The following is a 20,437-nucleotide window of genomic DNA, read 5'->3' on the forward strand; positions in this document are numbered from 1 at the left end:
TCTTTTTTTTATATGAATTAAACTGAATATACCTCAGCTGGCTTTATAAACATTGTACCTTATATATGTCCAAATGTTTATGTACACAATAATATCGTCATAATTTTGAAACAGTAAAAAAAATCCATCTTGGTAATTATTTGGTAATTTGTTTACAAAATAAATAAAAAAAGAATATAAAATATATAAAATGAAAATGAATATAAAAAAAGTAAAATAACCTAAAATACAGGTGCATCTCAAAAAATGTAATATCATTGAAGTTACTTTATTTCAGTAATTCAGTTCAAATGTGAATATATAGTGAATATATTATATAAATGTATTGTAGATTATAACTAACAGCCAGTGAAAACCCAAACATTAGTCCCTCAGAAAATAAGAATATTATATAAGACCAATTGGTACTTCTGGCTGTGTGCCAAATCCTGCTGGAAAATGAAATTCTCATTCTCATTCTCTCTATAAAAGTTGTCAACAGAGGAAAGCATGAAGTGCTGTAAAATCTCCTGGTTGACACCGAACTGACTTTGGACTTAATAAATAAGCACTTAAAATAGATCACTCTGTGTGTAAAACATCTATATAATATATGCAATTCACATTTTTAAATGAATTACTGAAATAAAGTAACTTTCCAACGAAATTCTCATTTTTTGCGATGTACCTGTACATTGCTGACACAGATGTGCAAATGTACACAAACAAACAGCTTGTCTTATGCCTTAAAAAAAGTATTGCCAACAGAATAGGACTCTCAGAAGCAGATAAACATGACTATTGGTCATGTTTTATGCCTAATGACAGGTGTGGGCCAGAGGTAAGGGTTTAAATTAGGGCTGCCACGATTAGTCGACTAGTCACGATTATGTCGACTATTAAAATAGTCGACGACTAATTTAATAGTCGATTAGTCGTTTTTTTTTTTTTCTTTGTTTTTCTCTCCAAACTGCTGCGACTGCCTTTCTGTCCTGGACGCACATGCGCAGTAGTGGAAACCGGGGTAGGTAGTGGACGACATCTCAGGACATTATACAGACAGGCTCTGGTTTCATGGCTACCCCGCTACAGAACTCAAAAGTGTGGGATCACCAAGAAAATAAAAGTGAAACGCGTGCATCTGCAATGAAGAACTTTCCTTCCTCGGCAGCACAACCGCGATGCACGAGCACCTGAAAAGGAGGCATGTTGTGGCTGATTAAATGACGAAGAAGCTAAATTGCTATTTAGCTGCTAAAATTAGCGTAAACAGAGCGTTAACTTAGTACTTAACTTACTCATCTTGATAGCTTTAAAACAGAGGTCACTAATAGGCGGACCGCGATCCGGATCCGGACCCAGACGTTGTCACAAATGCCGTCCCAAACCGATAAACTACAGAGAAGGATTTCATTCTGACAGTGGCTTCTGTTTTCAGTGCTTTTCGGTGCAGTAAACTCACAGATCAGTCATGTGTGGTATAAAATCACCAAACGCTCTCCTCTGCCAATCAGATCTGTGCAGACCGCTGCCCTGGCTAGTGAATTGGGACGCGGACGGGGAAAAACGCCTTTATAAAGAGATAGGGAGCCCAAGAACTGGCAGAAAAACAAGATCGGGCAGAAACTAAAGACACACTGAGTGCGACAGAGAGACGGTAATGTACACAATATCTGGACAGAGAGGCATTTTTTATTAATATACTTTTTTTTCATAATAGTTCAAACAACCTCACGGTTGAGATGTTTCATAAATGCCAGTGCCTTATCCTTATTTTACACAGTTGTTTACACTTTATGCTAAACAGTAAAATAATTGTCCGTTACAACAAGCTGCATATTTCATTAAAGGTTTAATGAACTATGATTTTAATTGTTTTTATTTTTAGTTAGCATATAGCTGAAATCTAATGATGGTTGTATAATAGCAGCTGCATTCTATTGTGATAAACTGTGTTTTATATTCAATTAACGTATGATCCGATTAGTCGACTAATCATAAAAAATAATCGGTGATTAGTCGACTATAAAAATAATCGTTTGTGGCAGCCCTAGTTTAAATATATATATATATATATATATATATATATATATATTAAAAAAAGATATTTAGTATTACAAGATGATGTGCGACAGTTGATTCTTGATTGATTTTTTACATGCAAAGACTTATTTTATGCATAAAATCTATCCTTATTGTTAATATATTGTCTTGCTTACAGTATTTGCAATATAATCACAATATATTGAATCATTACCCCTCTATCATGATATCCATCACATTGGCAAACTTTTGCCTAGCTAGTGGGGTATACATCCCCCCAGTATTGAGCTCTGCAGTAGTGAAACTGTGTTCTCTGGAATTATATATTTTTATATTAAGTTGGTAATGAGTAGTGGGTGAGGTGTGGTGGTGATCTCACCTGATCTAACACTCGTGCCTTGATTTTGAAAAAGAAAAAAAAAACAGAAAAAACAAGAAAACAAATAAGCAGGTGTCCCAATACTTTTGTCCATATATGTGTAAATGTAAAATAATTACAAAAGGTGTGTGTCTTTAGTTGGCAACCTCAGAGCAAGCAGTCAATCACACGGGGAGGACACACCTAATGCCCGAAAGGCACGTTCAGTAAGCTTGCTTGTAAAGCACATATTACAGACATGCTGCTGGTCATGTGACATGTTGTGGCAGTGTAACTGGAGCTAAGCTTTAGTGTAGTTCTGAACACTGTTATCATGGACTTGCAGAACTACTTAAACTGTTTGTATATTATATTTCCAACCAATGATCACAGAGTAGCCCCTGTTTCAGTTACAGTTACTCTATGGAGAAGAACACAATGTACATGTTTCCCTAAGCATTTTACCAGGGCATGCCTGGTGTCTGAATTAGTGGTACAATATATGGAGAATATATATATATATATATTGGGACAGCCGCTTGTTCATTGTTTCTTCTACAGGGTTCATACACTTTTTACCAGTGAATTTCAATGATTTTCAAGACCATACGATTTAAAAAAAAAACAGTGGAAAATAAAACCAAAAAAATAAACTAAAACTATAATCGAAATTGATTATAGTAGGCTTAAAAAGAATCTGACCAAAACGCGTGTCAGATCTATTGTGCGAGAGATCTATTGTGTAGGGCTAAATTACTGAATTAACTCTGAGCTGATATATTTGTTAGCTCAAAATAGATTTTCTTCATCGATAAAAACAGAAACACAAATGTTTATAGACCAAATTTCCATTACTTTTCCAAAATCTTCTGGGTATTTTTATTTTTCCAAAACTTAACCAGGCCTGGAAATCGCTATTTTTTTTTTTAATTCCATGACTTTTCCAAAAAGTTTTTTTTATGACCGTATGAACCCTGCTTCTAAAATAAAGGCTATTACATAGAGTGTATCCTTCTTTTTTGAAGATACCGGTCTCTACTGACCAGTGAAGGCTTTCTTTTAGTTTTTTTTTTTATTAAAGTGAACTCAGATCCACAGCTCCACAGTGGAGCAGACCAGGGCTGGACGATATGGCCAAAATTCATATCACAAAATATTTCTTAGTTTAAATCTGAACCAGTCTGAGTCTGTTAAAAATATGAACAACAGAAGGTCAAAGAAAAACTGCCAAAAATACACAGAACAGATGTCTGTACCTGGAAAACCTGACAAGATTAATGTGTCAATTCATGAAATGTGCTCTTTAACAAATGTCAGTTAGTCAGATATTCAGTGATGCTGTAAATAATATATATTGAAATATAATATATCACTTTTACTGAAATAATTTGGCCCAATTCTATTTGTCTTTTGTACTGCTACTTCTAGATTTGGGTAGGGAACAGAGTTACAAGGGAACGGGGAAAAATGCTCCCTCTAAGAACTGGGACAATGCTGTAAACCCTAATAATAATCACACACTTGACCATATTCAAAATGTGCTAAATGATAGTGTAATCTGTAATTGTTTGCTTAAATTGAAATTCTATAACTATATGACAATTTCATATAAACATGGACAAAAGAAAATTGCAACAGCAAGTTATACAGCACGCTAAAACACTACACTATAGAATATTTTCAGCTAAACCTGTTGCTGCGATCCCTGTTATCAGGTTTATATACTCTAATATTTGTTTTTGTAACTATCACATAGCTTTTCTGTGAATGTTGTAGAATAATTGGAATAAACAATTTTCTCTGTATCTTTTGTGTGACCGGAGTGGACATGACAAATTTGCTTCTTGGGTTTCTTCACTTTACGTTTAAAAAAATAATGTATGTTCTGCTCATTTCATCCAATTACATACACAGTCTACTTCATGATACGTAATCTGGAGCAAGATGAAGCTGTACTCACCTTGCTCTTAGCTGCCTGTGGGCTGCCTTGCCCCTCCTTGACCTCCACTACTCCTTTGAGCACAGGCTGAGACAAGCGTTGATTCTTCAAATCGGTGGGGGAATCTTGGTCGATTCCGCTAACCACAGCTCTGCGGTACGAAGTGGAGCGCAGGCCTCTCTTGAACATTTGAGGACTTTCATCTACGTCCTCTTCATCGTCTCTGCTGGTAGAGAAGAAGGCACCGGTTTCCACCATGCTGCGGGCACGGAGAGCTCGTTTGGAGGGGTCCAGCAGACTCCCGAGACCCTGGCGCTCAGGTCCTGCCTGGGACGACTTGCTGGGTCGCGTTTCTGAGACCAGGCCTCGTGGGATAAGCTGCTGGGTGCCCACCTTCATTGCTGCCGGACTGTGCGTGCTGAGGACCACCGAAGGCGTTGGTGGCTTGCCTTCAGAGCCCTGAGCAACAGATGGAAAGTGACATTTTTATTAAAGCATCAAGAAATATGATCAATAGTTTGGTGCTAAACTACATTCACTTGAAACAGCACAAACCATTTTGATATTAGTAGGAGTGTACAATAATAATGATATATCGAAGTATCGCAATATTTTGTTTTGTAACACTGTATAGGTTTTCAAAAACACAATGTCAATATTTAGTTATTCATTTATGTGTAAAATATGGGTGGGAATTTCTTTGGTAAGAGTTTGATTTTTACAAAATAAGATAACCTTAAACTTTGATTGAAACAATTGCAACCTATCGAGAAATAGATTAGATAAAATGTGAAATCAGATGAGACCAAAGTTGAACCTTTTTGGACTAAATGCAAAGTGCTACGTGTGGCAGAAAAGTAACACTGCTCATCACCCTGAGCACAACATCCCCACTGTGAAACATGGTGGTGGCAGCATCATGCTGTTGAGATGCTTTTCTTCATCAGAGACAGGGAGCTGGTCAGAACTGATAGAAAGGTGAATGGAGCTAAATAAAACAGGGCAATGCTGGATGAAACCTGTTGGAGGCAGCAAAAGACTTGAGACTGGGAAGGAGGTTCACCTTCCAGCAAGACAATGACCCTGAACCTACAGTCAAATCTACAGTGGAATGATTTATATCAAAGAATATTAATGATCCAATCGTAATTGTGACCTAAATCCTGTTGCTGCTCTCAGAAGCATAAAAGAATAGGCAGAAATCTCAGTTTCTAGATGTGCAAACCCCAAAAGACTTGAGAGCTGTAATTGCAGTGAAAGGTGTCTCTACTAAGTACTGACATAGGGTGTTATACTTTTTTTAGATTCTTATTTGATTCAAATTTTCAATTTCACCATTATGTGCTACTGTGTGTTGGTTTATCACTTAAAATCTCAATAAAATACATTTAGGTTTAGGTAACAAAATGTGAAAGAATGTGCCCTACTTTGCCTTACCTGAGAGGAGCCTGATGACTGCCGCAGGAGCACCATGCTGCCACTATCGGAGGGTGAAGGGGTCCGGGGCGTCGCCGGTTCTGAAGGGGTGCTGGGGGCGGAGGAGGAAGGTGAAAAGAGAGAAGGGATGCTGGAGGTGGAGCTATGGGCTGATGGAGTCCGTAGGGCAACAGGAGAACCGCGAAGCTCTCTGGGCTGTGCTGGAGAGGAGATCCGGCCTGGACTTTCCTGAGACAGACAGTTTGACTCCTGGGGGCTGTCAGGTGAGTCCCTGAACACAATCTGGTCCCTCTGACTGGTGAGGGTAACCTGGCCGGACAGTCGTTTCAAAGGGTCACGAAAGCTCAAGCCATTTCCAGTCTTTGAACAGGGATTGGTCGGCGTTTTAGTTGGCGAACTGTCCACTAAAGCCTTACTGTCCTCTGACCCGAACCTGACCAAAGAAAATCGTCCATCCTTAATGCGCCCAATGCTAATACTCCGGACCACGCGAGCCTTGCGTGTAGCTGGTTTGTTCAGGATGTGCTTCAGCACCATAGTGCCCCCTGCAGGAGCGGGGAGCTTTTCAGTCGGTTCCGCAGGGAAGTCCGTCATGAGGAGCCCCTCGATTTGGTAGCTTAGGGGTCTGGGTTTGGTATGGCCGTTTGATCGCTTCTTCCACAGTGGGGCAATGCTACCGCTGGATAGGTCGACCTCACTGCCGAGGTCCATCTTAGAGGGAGGCTTGCAACTGGTAATCGGTGAGGGGTGGTGATGTCACACAGTGCAAGCTAACCTGGAATGAGGTACATGACAAAAAAGTATTATTCTTAACATGAATACCTGACGCTCAAAGTGAGAGGGGTCCAGTAGCAATGTCTCTGGCTATGTTGAGACTACCAGCAAAAATTCAATTTTAGGCATATATAAATTACATATTAGAATCTGGGTGAGGAAGACTGTTGGATACTCCAATACAGATGTGAACCACTATAAATTATGATAAAAATTAGTTATTAGTTTAAGTAGTTTGATGTGTTGCGTTCACTGTGGACCTTCACCTCTCTCTGCCTCAAATCAGATTTTAACGTATCTTTTGTATCATTTACAATGCAATAAACTATGACTGTAACAAATCCAGAGTGACAAAAGTGCAGAAATCCAACTGAATGGCTATGTAGTTGTTGAGGTTAGTATCATAAGCCATTATCACAGCAACCCATGGAGATTAGACAAGAAGTCATCTCATAAGATCTGATTTAAGAAAGAAATCAAAATTGTCTGAACTCTATCTGAACTAATTCTGAACTTCCCCTTTGAATTCACTTAAATTGGGCAATTGGACAGACTAGACTTTGCGCTTTAAAGGGTATTATTTTAAAGTAAAGTTGTTGTTTTTTTCCAAGTTTAATCATGATTCAGCAATTAAACTAATCAAATCCATAAGAGAGATTTGACCTGAAATGCTCCACTGTAGAGCAAATTTATAACTCAGCATTGTTCAAAGTGGTAGTGAATGAAAGCAGATACCCAAAGCATTTATATTCAGATACACAAAGCGTACATATTTATTTTACCAAAAATAATGAATATAAAGAGAAGCAGCTAAATCCCATTAACATCAGACAGAAACCAAGGTGAAGCTGGAAGGTTGCAGCTTGCACAGTCAGGGTGCAGAACAGATAAACTGCAGAGTGTGGGAGAATAAGTCACACATAATTCACTGTATATTTGACAGCTTGGAATGAAGCCTTCTGACTGACTGACAGCTGACGTAAAACTGTACAGTGAGTTCCTAACATTCTTAGCTGAAGGTACAGACACACTAATAGTTTGGAAAATGATGCACTTAAACAACACAGTTGTGCACTAGCGACATGCTGTACCTGTGAAGTTAGTTGCTTTTAAATTTCTTCTTCAAGATATCTTATTGGCTACAGCCTAAAAGACTCATTCAAGTTTGGACATCTCTGACCATCTCATACTAAAAGACCTGCAATGACTTCCTCATCAACTTACTCATCAAAAAAAAAAAGATTAACTCATTTCTCTTATCACATGACCAGATCATACATACTGTCATTCACTTCCAATGGAGCTCTCAACCAGAACATAATCTACCTACATTTAATACTCTACTCTGGCATTACTCTACATATCAATCAAACTATTTTTTTTGGAAATTCAAAACATCTGCAAAATCTTGTATATAACAACAATAAAACAAATGAGTGTGAGCTCATTTCATAAAGCCTAAAGCTCCAGCAAAGTGTAATTAGGTCAAACTCCCATGACAAAGGTGATCCATCCAAAATTACGTCTCTGATCTCTTCTATTGGGTTCAGGTTAGACTTTGGTCTTTAAGTTATGTGAAATGCTGCCATAAAACAAGATCAACAACATCCCTTTAATTAACAGCTGAGCCAGAGTTTCTTATAGTTAACTGAAATGAATGTAAGCTAACTGCTTGAGTATTTAACAATTCAAGAGTTTACATATTGTCTTCGTCCAGCGAAAAACATGTATCTCCAAAACAGCAACTTTACAGGAGAGAGATAAAACCATCATCACTTTCAATGAAAAATGGTTTATTTCAGTTCATTTAAAATTATTTATTTCAGTCTATTCATAAAAAAAATGTTAAAACAGTGTAAGGGACAGTTTGTATATTCAAATTATGTGGTAAACTAAAAATCGACAAAAATGGAGATACTTGTTTTTCAGTGAACAGCGACAATAATCAGGTAATCATTTTTTTTTTTGTTTTATTTTGTTTAATTCCGCATGTGTTCCTTTATAGCTTTAAAAAAGTCTTCAATATTAAACTGACACTGTAAAAAAATCATAAAAACATTGATTTTTGCTGCACATCATTCAGTTAAAGAGAACTTTTAGTATGCTACTAATGATATTTATATGCTTATTGTCGATACAATAAGCACATTTATACATATATTTTCAGCTATATATGTGGCCATATGGCTCTTTTCATTTCCAACATACTAAATTTTTACTACAACGTAAATATAAGGATGCCTATTATACATCGTAAAAATCATAAAATAGTATTGCAATGTTGTACACTGTTGCAATATCAGCCACCCCTACTAGAACCCAGTAACGTTTCTATAGGCATTAACCTACAGGTAAATACTTTGAGTATTAAAATACAAGCTTTCTTACTGTAATTTTCCGTTTCACCTTAAAAGCTCAGACAGAAGTTATATTCTGGAGCTGTATTTAAGGTGGTAAAGTGAGTTCAGTTATGTGGGTTGTTAGACACACTGTTACCGGTCACTGGTTCAGACAGGAGTATCGTGACCCCCGCTGCTGCTCTCTCTCTCTCTCTCTCTCTCTCTCTCTCTCAGACACAACACTCCTCCGGTAAACTTCGCCAGAAACTTCGTAAGAAACTCGTAGCTAAATAACGCACCTTCCCCGTCCCGCGCGCTCCTCCGTTCGCTCAACGCATAATCCGTTAGTCCGGTTCTGGTCTGGGTTTAATCCGGTTCTGTAAAGATGAATCACTTTAAACCAAAACAAAGTTTCCCGCGAGCGCCTGGCCTCGCTCCCTCCGCTCTGCAGCGCGCGCTCCGCTGCTCTGTGTTGTGAGTGAGGTAAGTGAGTGAGCGCGCGCGGGCGCGTGAGACACAGAGAGAGTTGAGGGAGTGAGTAAAGAAGTTCTGCGCGCGACTCCAAAACATCCGAGAGAGTTCACGCGCAGCGTGACGTCACGACTATGGCAAGCCAAATGGGTCAGAATTCGCCTGGGTCTGACGGCGCTTAAAGCGTGCGTAATACTTAAAAAACGCCGTCCAAAACGCCGTGCAGGGCTTACTTTTACGCCTTGGAACAAACGCGAGGCGCCGCCAGGCGTTTAAGAGCGTGTGGCGGCGCCAGGCGCTTACATAACGCCACCACGCGTTTTCATAACGCCTCCAGGCGTTCCATATGCAAAAACGGACAGAATATACATATCCCCTCCTTCTCCAAGCAGTTCAGCCCTCTGACTCTGTCAGGGAACTATATCTCCTGTTAAAATAAAAGCCCCCAAGTGCTTCAAATGTCTGCTGTGTTATTAGATGAGCTAGATTCATGTATTTCTGGCTAAACTGGGCTTTGCAAAATGTAGTCCCTGATTAAAACATAACAAAATGTAATCAAATGTACTTATTTTTTATCAACTCTTTCATTGCTGGCCTATTTAGTAATCATGTTTAATTTGTCTGATGCCGCAAGACCTGAGCCAGCAAACACACACACACACACACACACACACTCTCTCTCGAAGGCATTGGGGATTTTAATAAAACGCGCAATACAGAGACCACCACAGCATACAGAATGAATGCATAAATGGAGAAATTAGGAAATCAACAGGACACACAAAATCCAGCAACACATTTAGCAGATCTGTGTAGAGATTCTATACGTTTTAGGGTCACTCTTAAAAAAATAAAAACTGTTCACTATGAGATCGTAATATTCCGAATCATTCAGTATTCAAGGTATTCCTTAATTAAATTGTTTTTGATCATGGTACATCCTTATATTCTTTTTTGCTTTCTTACTTTTTAAATAAAAGCCCTTTTTGTATCGCTGCCGCTCAAACGGGCAGCGTGGGTCTAAAATGAGCCACATTCATTTTCTATGCTACTTCAAGTATGGCTGTGTGGTTCTATGATATATTTTAGCAACGCATTAATTCCGTCGTTCAGAATTTAATTGACGAATTTATGAATGAGTGTTTCTTTTGCACAAATCTTCATTTTCATTCTCCTTACACAGGTTTACACACACGGGTCAGACACAACGCACATGAATTTACCATTTCACAGCTCAGCACAGCTCCCTCAGTACTGTTTTACGATAACATCACCTTAGAAAATATTTGATGCCACTAGTGAAAGATAACTGTATATAATATTTGATTAGGATTAGGTTACCATTAGAGTGAGAATATTACCTGTCAGAAAGTTACAAGTACTTATTATTAGATGTTGACATATTCTATTTTAGTTAGCTTAATATACTGTAGTACTTTGTTAGGCCATTTAGCTACAGGGTGTGTTTATAATAATGTTCTTGGTGACAGTAACTGAAATATTTTATTAATTTAAAGAATAAACATTTTTAATAAAATAAATAGTACAGTCTAATATAGGATAATGATAATAATAATAATAATAATAACAATAATAAACGTTTTATGTAGAACATTCAAACAAAACATCTGTAAATCTTTTGGATTTTGTAAATAATAGTAGTAGTAATAATAATAATAATAATAATAATAATAATAATAATAATAATAATAATAATAACACGCTTTAGCAATTGTGCCCATTTTTACGAGCAGGCGTCCTACAGCGATCATATTTTTCCTGAATCCTAAATAAAAATGCAAAACATATTTATAATGCGTGCAGAGTAGAATATTTTCGCTTTGTTTAAGTGCGCAAACTAAATTTTTCCCGCACTTTATTTACCGCGGTGGTTACGCAAAAAAAAAAAAACGGTAAAACATTTAATTCAGGGCCGGAGTGGGCCCTTTTTTCAGCCCGGGAGTTTCGTGCCCAAATCCAGCCCATTTTTTCCATGGAGCAGGAATTTGAATAAATAAAACAGCAGCTAGATCTTACAATGCCTTTTTATTACATATAAGTACAAGTATATGTTGGTAAGTTAACAGAACACCCTTCACCTAAACACGTTTAATTCCAATTTAAATCAAATAAAGTTTTAAAAGGTAATTAATTTGACTTAAAAGTAGTGCTGGGCGATATGGGAAAATATTATATATATATATATATATATATATATATATATATATATATATATATATATATATATATATATATATATATATATATATATATATATATCACAATAACGATATATATCATGATATACCACATTTATATAAATCAATTATAAATAAATTAACAAACACGAAACTGAGGGTATTTAATCTGTAATTTCAGTTCGTTTTAGTTTTTTTTCTTTTAATCACCGTTTTTATTCGTTTCAGTTAATGAGAAGTTTCGTTAACAATAAGACTTGGTTACTTAGCTATATGGTGATTATCATGCAATAGCTTTATATAAAATTAAAATAGTATTAAAAAACAGATGACATCACAGACTATTTCCTGGAGCCCGACCAGCTGAGGAAAGTGATGCGCTCATCTGCGCGTTTGAAGCTCTGCAGGTGGATTAATATGTGCGCGGCTCGCGGGGATCTGGCGCTAATTCTATTGCTTTGGGGCTGCATGACATTCAGTCTCTCAGTCTGCCAGTCAGACTACAGTGTCAGCATATATCAGGTGCGTTTTCGTACAGGACAAACCATTCAAACATGCGAATGAGATCTCAGCACCTGATTAAAAAAATCACACAGTGTCTGTCTGGCTTAAAATTAGATACAGCTTATATTATATTATAATTAATAAATAAATATTCATTTAAAAGACCAGGGAAACGTTCTGTATGCTAACAAGCTAGAAGCTAATAAGCTAATAACAACATTTAATAAAAACAGAAAAATAGATGTAAAATAGGAAAATAACCAACTAAACTAAGCTCAAAATGCTAAAAGAAATATAATCTAACGAATTCTAAAAGATCAAAATGAAATAGTGAATCCTCAAAGCAGTAGCTTAAAGACAGAATATAAAGCTTTACCAGATTCAAAATCTTAATTCTAATAAACAAGGCATATTTCGCCCTAAATGTTTATTTCCTGAAAGGACATACAGCTAAATAGGCTAGATACTGAAAAGCAGAGATTCTAGGCTTTAAAATTAAAAAAATAATTATTCATAAACACAAAAAGATATTAACTATGACATATTTCTGGCCCGTCGGCGGGCCAGGGCGTGTTAAGAGGTTAATGATGTGTATTGGGCTCTACAAAATAAACTACGCTAAATCGACATTGCAAACGTTGCCCAATACACTGTAAACCCGAACAGTATTGTTAACTAATAAACTTTATTTGTGTAACAATCAAATCTTGTTATTTAGTTAACCCAGCATTAAGGTTTTGAGCTGTCTGAACGTTTCGTTATGTTTTAATTTGAAATTAGTACACTTTTTTGAGTAATGATTGTCAATAACATTATAATTTATGAGTATACGACGTTACGCATTTCCTGACGTCACCAACCACGACTGGTGTCCCAGATTCACTCTTCACGGTGCTTGAAGATGGCGGCGCGTTAGCGGGCGAGAGCCGAAATAAGTTCTCGAGCTAAACGGGTAAGTAGCTGTTTTTTTATACGGAAATTAAGAAAACACACCGTTTGGGCGTCTTTAGTTTTTCCAAACTTGAATATATGACTGTATCAGCTTGGTAAAAGTGGCATTAGTTGTAAGCTAACGAAGCTAGCACTATAACTTATATCGTTCCTGAAATAGTTAAGCTAGGTTAGCTAGCTAGCTAGGTCTCGCCAGTCAGTCGTCAACAAAAATACGTTTACTTCCCTGAAACTTCTCACCCCTGCTTCTATTAGCCGTTAAGTGTTTTAATGTTAACCTAACTATGTAAAATTGGCTTCCTTCCTTATCGTTAAGTGCCCTGGTTATAGCATGATAGTTATTTAGCTAACGCTAGCTAGCTAGCGCGTTAGTTGGCGCGGTTTAGCTGCAGCGGCTAATTCGAGAACGAAAAACGTTGCCATTTTTTGTTAAAACTCGACCTGATCATGAAATCATGCAAGAGTTTACAACCAATGCAAGCAGCACCACCGTCTACAAACGTCAGATAGTTACAAAACGCACAGACGGTCTACGAGCGCTAGGCCCGCTAAGAACCACGGTGTTTCCTGCACCGCTGGCCGAAAGAGAGGTACTCCTAAGCGGTTCGCGTTGAGACCGAGTCACGGTAAGAAAATTGTTCGCGCTAAGCTAATTCAGTATTTTTTTTTTTACAATTTAGATAAAATGTATGTCATTATTCTTAACGGGATATAAAATGGTTGATATGTGAATGAGTTTTTAGTTATATCGCACAGCCCTACTATGTAACTTAGTTAATGCACAACGATATGAACGATTGGCAACGAAAATTAATAAAATGCTTGTTTTTAAGCAAATCAGCGCGCTAAAACAAGTTAGAAACAAATACAAAACTTTACATTTCTTTGTTTTTAGTTCGTAACGTTAGGTGTGGAGAATTTCTGTTTGAAGACCCAATTCAGTTTTCACAACAGGAAATTCTGCATTTCTGTACTTGCTTGTTCAATTTAACATGAACATTATCATCCCTTTACTAGGATTTTGTAATTAAATAAAATATCAGCATCAAATTATTTTTTTTAAACCTCTAAATTAGATTTTATTTCATCAATGTTTTTTTTTTCTTCTGCAGGATTGTGTGCCAACAGTTTCCTTCAGTGTCATCTAAGGTACGTTTTGAAACCAGTATTATTTAAATTATTTGAAACCAGGTATTGATTGCAAAACTAATGCAGACGTCCTTTGCTCTTCGTCGGCAAGATCTTGTGAAGGAAGATCTACCGGTGAAGGATATTTTGACGAGCTGGCCAGCCCTACGAATGGAGTCACAGGTAATAACTGTACTAAATTTAGTGTGGCCATACTCAATTATTATTATTTTTTACACAAAATCTCACCCAAACTCTGTTTAATTGTGTTTAAATGTTATAACCTTTCTTGCAGCACACAATAACTATAGCTAATATATTCCTTTTTTCAGCCAAGTTATGTCTACACTATATAACTTAAGTCATCAGGGTGTTGTGCCATTCACACTACACGACTGATGACATAGGTTCATGCATTATAATATTTTAACAGTGAGAAATTGCAGACTCATCTGGCTGCTCTCTAGAAACACTTTTTATTAACCAAAGAGTGTTTTGTCTGTAATCAACAGAAAAGGTCAGTGACTGAAAACTTGACCAAAATTTTGTAGTGTGCTAGTAGTTAGGTGCCTGACACATGTCTTATAGAATACTTACGTATTTGTGTCCCTGCAGGTGTTTGCGGAATTCCACCGCATAACCAACGTGAATTTGAGGAACCAGTTCTACTCGGAATTGGACCGTTGCACACCACGACTGATCGCCTTGTTGAGGCAGAAGGCACTACACACCGGCAAGATGGCATTGGCGCTACGCAAGCTACTTGAGACTTATGATCGCCAGGTATGTTTGGGATGTATCTTGCAAACAGCACTTTATTGATCACTTTTTGTGAAGACTTTTCACAGTATTGCAGAGCAAAGCCATCTAACAAATCAGTACACCATTATCAGTAGGGGTGTAACGGATTATCACGTATCTCACGGATCGGATCATGGCTATTTGTTTTATACTCTTAATAACCTTTTTTATTTTTTGTAATTGTTAATATCTAATGTATAATTATTTTTATATCTGAAAAATTGTACAGTAAAAAAGGTAGCATCTGATTGGCTGCAGTTGAGAATGATTTATACATTAATCCACTAATCCCTTGTGGTTTTGCTCTGGCCTGAAACATTACATACTTGAGTACCTGCCTGCGTGTGTGTAACGCTCCTCACACTCCGCTGTCAGTCACGCAACATTACGCCGGTTGTTTGGGCCGCAGCAGATAAATAATTATTGAATAATTATTTGACTTTTTTTGCCCTCTTCATGTTCATAAAGTTCTGGCTCAATGAGTGTACTGAAGTATGCACAAGGGGATTCCCCAGTGCGGCTCAAACACTTTCACCAGTTTGATCTTTTGACATGCTTGGCTGATGCTGCTTTAAACGTATTACTGCGGCCATATGGTCTGTAGCTGTGCTGTAGTGTAGTGCTTTGGCACGTACAGGTGCTGGTCATAAAATTAGAAAATCATTGAAAAGTTACCATATTCCAGTAATTCAGTTCAAAATGTGTAACTCATATTGTATAGATGTATTAAACACAGAGTGATCTATTTTAAGAGTTTATTTATTTTATTGTTGATGATTTTGGCTTACAGCTAATGAAAACCCAAAATCAGCGTCTTAATGCACATTTTCATTTTTTCCTTAAACATCTCGGATGTTAGCAAATTTTTTTAAGCACATATTTAAATAATTGTTAGGGAAGGCTTATCCTTAAGTGCTGGGATAGTGACTGGAATGGTCTCTCATATTTTGTCTCACAGAAGTAATTAACCCTGTCTAACAAAAATATTCATCCTTATTTCTGTTTAAAGGACAGTGCTGAATGTGTCAATCAATTTGTTAGTTAATAATGTTGACCGTTCCTAAGAGTTGGCTTGAAAAGCTATGAATTCATAATTATGTAATCATTTTAAAAATAATCATCTTAATATTTGTAAAGTTAATACAAAAATGTGGAATAATATGGATCTGAACCACTGTACTACCCAATTAAATTAAGAGGATAAGTGATGTATAGATATGATTTTGTTAAAACAGACTGTACTTAATGAACTATTTATTTTGATTTGTCAATCAAGGAGGAAAATGATGTCAACACAAGACGCACTTTGTTCCTTCGTGCACTTCCTATTTACCTGCGTGAGGATGCCTCAGAGTTCTTCAAGACTTACAATGTAAGCAGTGTCACAAGTATATATCAATTAAGACTTATTCAGTTTAGTCAACACGTTATAAAGTAAACAAGCTTAAATGTGTCTTCCAGGATTTCATGTAATTGTGAGAATTGTGTTAGGATAGACTTGCAAAAATACCATATTGTGTGGGGATAAAACATGTCTACTACTTCAGTGAATATTTTATAAATCTGGTCAAGTTATTTTAAAAAAACAAAAAAAAGAAGCAGTGTTGTGCCGAAATATACGACTGCAGGAGTCACACAGCATTAATAAAAACATCAACCTTGGTGCAGGTTTCAGGTGTCAAAAAAAACTTAGTTTTAAATTCATCTTGGGCAGTTAGATTGCAAGTGGACAGTATAGACACATGAACATTTACACTTGTTTATCATGTGTGAATAAGGGATCTAGCTGACCTGTTGTCTTATAAATTCTTGAATGCCTCTGTCACTTAAAATGATCCTAAAAAGGGCAACATGCATGGTTCTGTCAGTCAGGCTTTTGCTGAATTGTTTAAAAACTGTTTCACGAACCAATATCAATGTACATACTAATAACTCCTAATATACAATGCACCACGACTGGTCTACAATGAAACTGTATACAAGTCTGATTTGAGCAATAATAACCCTACAATTTATCATTTGACACCTGTCTATTGCATGTGTTTTGCAGCATGAAGAAGAGCCAGACATCGCCGACACTCCTGTCGCCCTTTTCACCACTGGTGAAAACTACTTCAGCTCTGAAAGCTTCTTCCTTGTAGTTGAGGGAGAAGTTGTTGTGAGGGATCTTCCCAGGTTGCCTGATGCATTCATTGTGTCCTTTGGCTTGATCTATGCTTTTAATTTACAATACCCAAAGAAACTCATCCACATGTTCACATTTGTCCAGAAAGTACTGATGTTGCTGGATGATGGAAAACCACTAAAGCCATGTGTGCTCAATCTGAAAAATGAGTTGTTGAAAAACTGAACCAACCAACCATTTTAATTGCTGTTTTTTTTTTTTTTCAATTATTATTATTATTATATATATTTTTACAGGGACATATTTAATTATAGAAGTGGACCCGTCATGATAACAATTTTTTACTGGACAATATATCACCCCAAAAATGATTGATAAACAATATTAGGGTCATTATATAAGTTGCAGAAAATTATGTTGATGTTGTAGTAATAATAATAATAATAATATTAATAATAACTAATACTACTACTAATAAAAAAAACTTGAAGTTGATATATGGGTTGATTGGCAGTAACAGTAACTTCTTGCTAAGAAAAGTATAACGGGTGTTAAGGAGTTTAGAAAAATAATTGAGGCATTATTGAACAGTAAATCAATAATGTTATTGTGACGGGATATTTAAACTCTTAACAATTATAGCCTTTATAATGGCAGCCCTTTTTTTTCTTCTCTCTGAATTGTGTAATTTCCTTTAATTTAGACAGCTTGTTTGTGTTATACCTTTGGATTGGTAGCCTGTAAGTGTGGTTTCTATTGGAATTGGGACTTGTATGGCAGCCTTTTGAAATGGTAGCCTGTGCTATAATGTTATAATTGCCTTTGTAATGGCAGTCTGTTTTATAATGTCATATTTGCCTTTGACATGCCAGCCTGTGCTATGTTATATTGCCTTTAAAATGGCAGCCTGTTGTATGTTACATTGCCTTTGAAATGTTGTTGAAGGACTGAACCAAGCAACCATTCTGATTGCTTAAATGCTTTTTTCCCCCCATTATTGTTATTATATATATATATATTTTACAATTAAATATTTAATTATAGAAGTGGACCCGTCATTATGACATTTTTTTTACTGGACAATAAGAAAATTATCTTAATATTATAGTAATAATAATAATAATAACTAATACTATTGCTACTAATAATAATAATAATACTTAAAGTTGATATATGGGTTGATTGGCAGTAACAGTAACTTCTTGCTTACAAAAGTATAATGGGTGTTATGCAGTTTAGAAAAACAATTGAGGCATTATTGAACAGTAATTCAAAGTTATTGTGACGGGATATTTCAACTCTAACAATTATTGCCTTTATAATGGCAGCCTTTTTTTTTCTTCTCTCTAAATTGTGTAATTTTCTTTAATATAGGCAGCTTGTTTGTGTTATACCTTTGAAATGGCAGCCTGTTGTATGTAATATTGCCTTTGAAATGGCTTTTTTGTTATTGCCATCAGTAGGCAGTCTGTTTAAATTGTACAGCCGTTGAAATGGCAGAGTTTTATAGTTTTAATAAATAACTTATTTTGAAATGTGTGTAATTTCATGGTTTTTTAATTACTCAGTTGATTTTTGTTAAGTAACTGGTTGAAATAATGTTGACTAGGATTAGCTAAGAGTTTGGTGCACTTTAATCTTTTGAGTAGATTTTGCTAAAAGAAATAAGTTGCTTAAAATCATATATTTTGTGTTCAGATTAAGTTGGGGACAATATATGTTTATGTAATTATTACTAAAACCAATGTAGTATATAGTACTTGAGAAAAATGATTTTGTAAATGAAAAATATAAGTTCAGAAAAATCTTAATTTAAAATCTATATGTATATATATTTATTAAGTTAATTGTACTCAAAAAATATATAACATGAATTTAAAATTTATTAGGTAATCAGTTACAACAAAAGTTTTGAGTTTATTGAACTTATCGGGTTTTACAGTGTAGCTGACGATTCAAGATTATTTCCATATCTCTGTTTACCGGCTGCAGCTGAAGTCTGTCTTCTGGAAAACAAGTTTGTTAATTTTGCACATTTGGCTGCTTCTTCTTCCATCTTCTTTCTTTTTTTAATCTGGCCTTTTCGGCTCCACCTGGCCTCTTTTTACCCTCCATCACAGTCGTCTGACGCTTTGTGCTATTCTGTTGCTGCATTTAATTTGATCGCTTCAGAAAAGACCACTGGTGGACGCAACCAACTCAAACATTTGGGAGAGGAGAATTCCCTCAGATGGTTAAACCCGACGTAGGGGCTGTGTTGTCAGACGAATAGAGAGTGCATACGTAGTTGAATGGCAATGAATGCAAGAATAAGATTAGAGAAGTGAGGGTAAATAATTTTTTTCCGTCCAACCGGCCCAAACTCGCCCCGGCCCATCGGGAATCCTCCCGATTAGCCACTCCGGGCTTGTTTAAATAATTTATTAATTCAATATAATAATAATTATATCAATATAATAATAATAATAATAATAATAATAATAATAATAATAATATCAAATTATATTAATAATAATAATAGTAATAATAAAAGTGTGTGTGTGTGTGCAGTTTTAAAAAAATCTACAAAATATTCAGAATGCTAACTAAAATAGAATATGTCAAAATAATGTCAATATTATTATTATTATTATTATTATTATTATTATTATTATTATTATTATTACCATTATCCTATATTAGACTGTACTATTTATTTTATTAAAAATGTTTATTCTTTAAATTAATAAAATATTTCAGTTACTGTCACCAAGAACATTATTATAAACACACCCTGTAGCTAAATGGCCTACAAAGTACTACAGTATATTAAGCTAACTAAAATAGAATATGTCAACATCTAATAATACGTACTTGTAACTTTCTGACAGGTAATATTCTCACTCTAATGGTAACCTAATCCTAATCAAATATTATATACAGTTATCTTTCACTAGTGGCATCAAATATTTTCTAAGGTGATGTTATCGTAAAACAGTACTGAGGGAGCTGTGCTGAGCTGTGAAATGGTAAATTCATGTGCGTTGTGTCTGACCCGTGTGTGTAAACCTGTGTAAGGAGAATGAAAATTAAGATTTGTGCAAAAGAAACACTCATTCATAAATTCGTCAATTAAATTCTGAACGACGGAATTAATGCGTTGCTAAAATATATCATAGAACCACACAGCCATACTTGAAGTAGCATAGAAAATGAATGTGGCTCATTTTAGACCCACGCTGCCCGTTTGAGCGGCAGCGATACAAAAAGGGCTTTTATTTAAAAAGTAAGAAAGCAAAAAATAATATAAGGATGTACCATGATCAAAAACAATTTAATTAAGGAATACCTTGAATACTGAATGATTCGGAATATTACGATCTCATAGTGAACAGTTTTTTTTTTTAAGAG

General features: G+C 35.9%; 2 protein-coding genes across 4 annotated transcripts in view; one reads left to right on the top strand and one right to left on the bottom strand.

Annotated features, from left to right (window-relative positions):
* Positions 1-9,399, bottom strand: part of LOC103044275 (rho guanine nucleotide exchange factor 26) — an 89,282-nt gene extending 79,883 nt beyond the window's left edge. Inside the window, exons 1-4 of one of the 2 annotated variants that reach the window (XM_007237282.4) lie at positions 9,169-9,399; positions 5,757-6,531; positions 4,341-4,778; positions 2,402-2,419 (exon numbers count right to left, since the gene is read on the bottom strand). In XM_007237282.4, the coding sequence (XP_007237344.3) occupies positions 2,402-2,419; positions 4,341-4,778; positions 5,757-6,467 (1,167 nt within the window). In that variant the 5' untranslated portion in view covers positions 6,468-6,531; positions 9,169-9,399. The remainder of the gene's footprint in view (positions 1-2,401; positions 2,420-4,340; positions 4,779-5,756; positions 6,532-9,168) is intronic. The other variant, XM_007237285.4, reaches the window with a different exon arrangement.
* Positions 9,400-12,694: 3,295 nt separating this feature from the next.
* Positions 12,695-18,582, top strand: LOC125804526 (uncharacterized). Of its 2 annotated transcripts, XM_049483279.1 has the most exons (6): positions 12,695-12,994; positions 14,106-14,142; positions 14,234-14,304; positions 14,737-14,904; positions 16,199-16,294; positions 16,973-18,582. In XM_049483279.1, the coding sequence occupies exons 3-6, from the start codon at positions 14,293-14,295 to the stop codon at positions 17,270-17,272; spliced, it is 576 nt and encodes a 191-aa protein (XP_049339236.1). In that variant the 5' UTR covers positions 12,695-12,994; positions 14,106-14,142; positions 14,234-14,292; the 3' UTR covers positions 17,273-18,582. The 2 variants fall into 2 exon arrangements, with proteins under 2 accessions (XP_049339236.1, XP_049339235.1); XM_049483278.1 differs by lacking the exons at positions 12,695-12,994; positions 14,106-14,142 and having other exon boundaries at positions 14,168-14,304.
* The last annotated feature ends 1,855 nt before the right edge of the window (positions 18,583-20,437 follow it).

This window comes from Astyanax mexicanus, chromosome 9, assembly GCF_023375975.1.
Source record: "Astyanax mexicanus isolate ESR-SI-001 chromosome 9, AstMex3_surface, whole genome shotgun sequence".
Lineage (NCBI taxonomy): Eukaryota > Metazoa > Chordata > Actinopteri > Characiformes > Acestrorhamphidae > Astyanax > Astyanax mexicanus.

What these genes read in the sequence shown, in the direction of transcription:
- LOC125804526 (XM_049483278.1), top strand. Translation starts at nt 14,203, where the DNA reads ATGCAGACGTCCTTTGCTCTTCGTCGGCAAGATCTTGTGAAGGAAGAT. An exon ending in CCCTACGAATGGAGTCACAG is followed by an intron (nt 14,305 to 14,736) that starts GTAATAACTGTA and finishes GTGTCCCTGCAG; the next exon opens with GTGTTTGCGGAATTCCACCG. An exon ending in TTGAGACTTATGATCGCCAG is followed by an intron (nt 14,905 to 16,198) that starts GTATGTTTGGGA and finishes TTGTCAATCAAG; the next exon opens with GAGGAAAATGATGTCAACAC.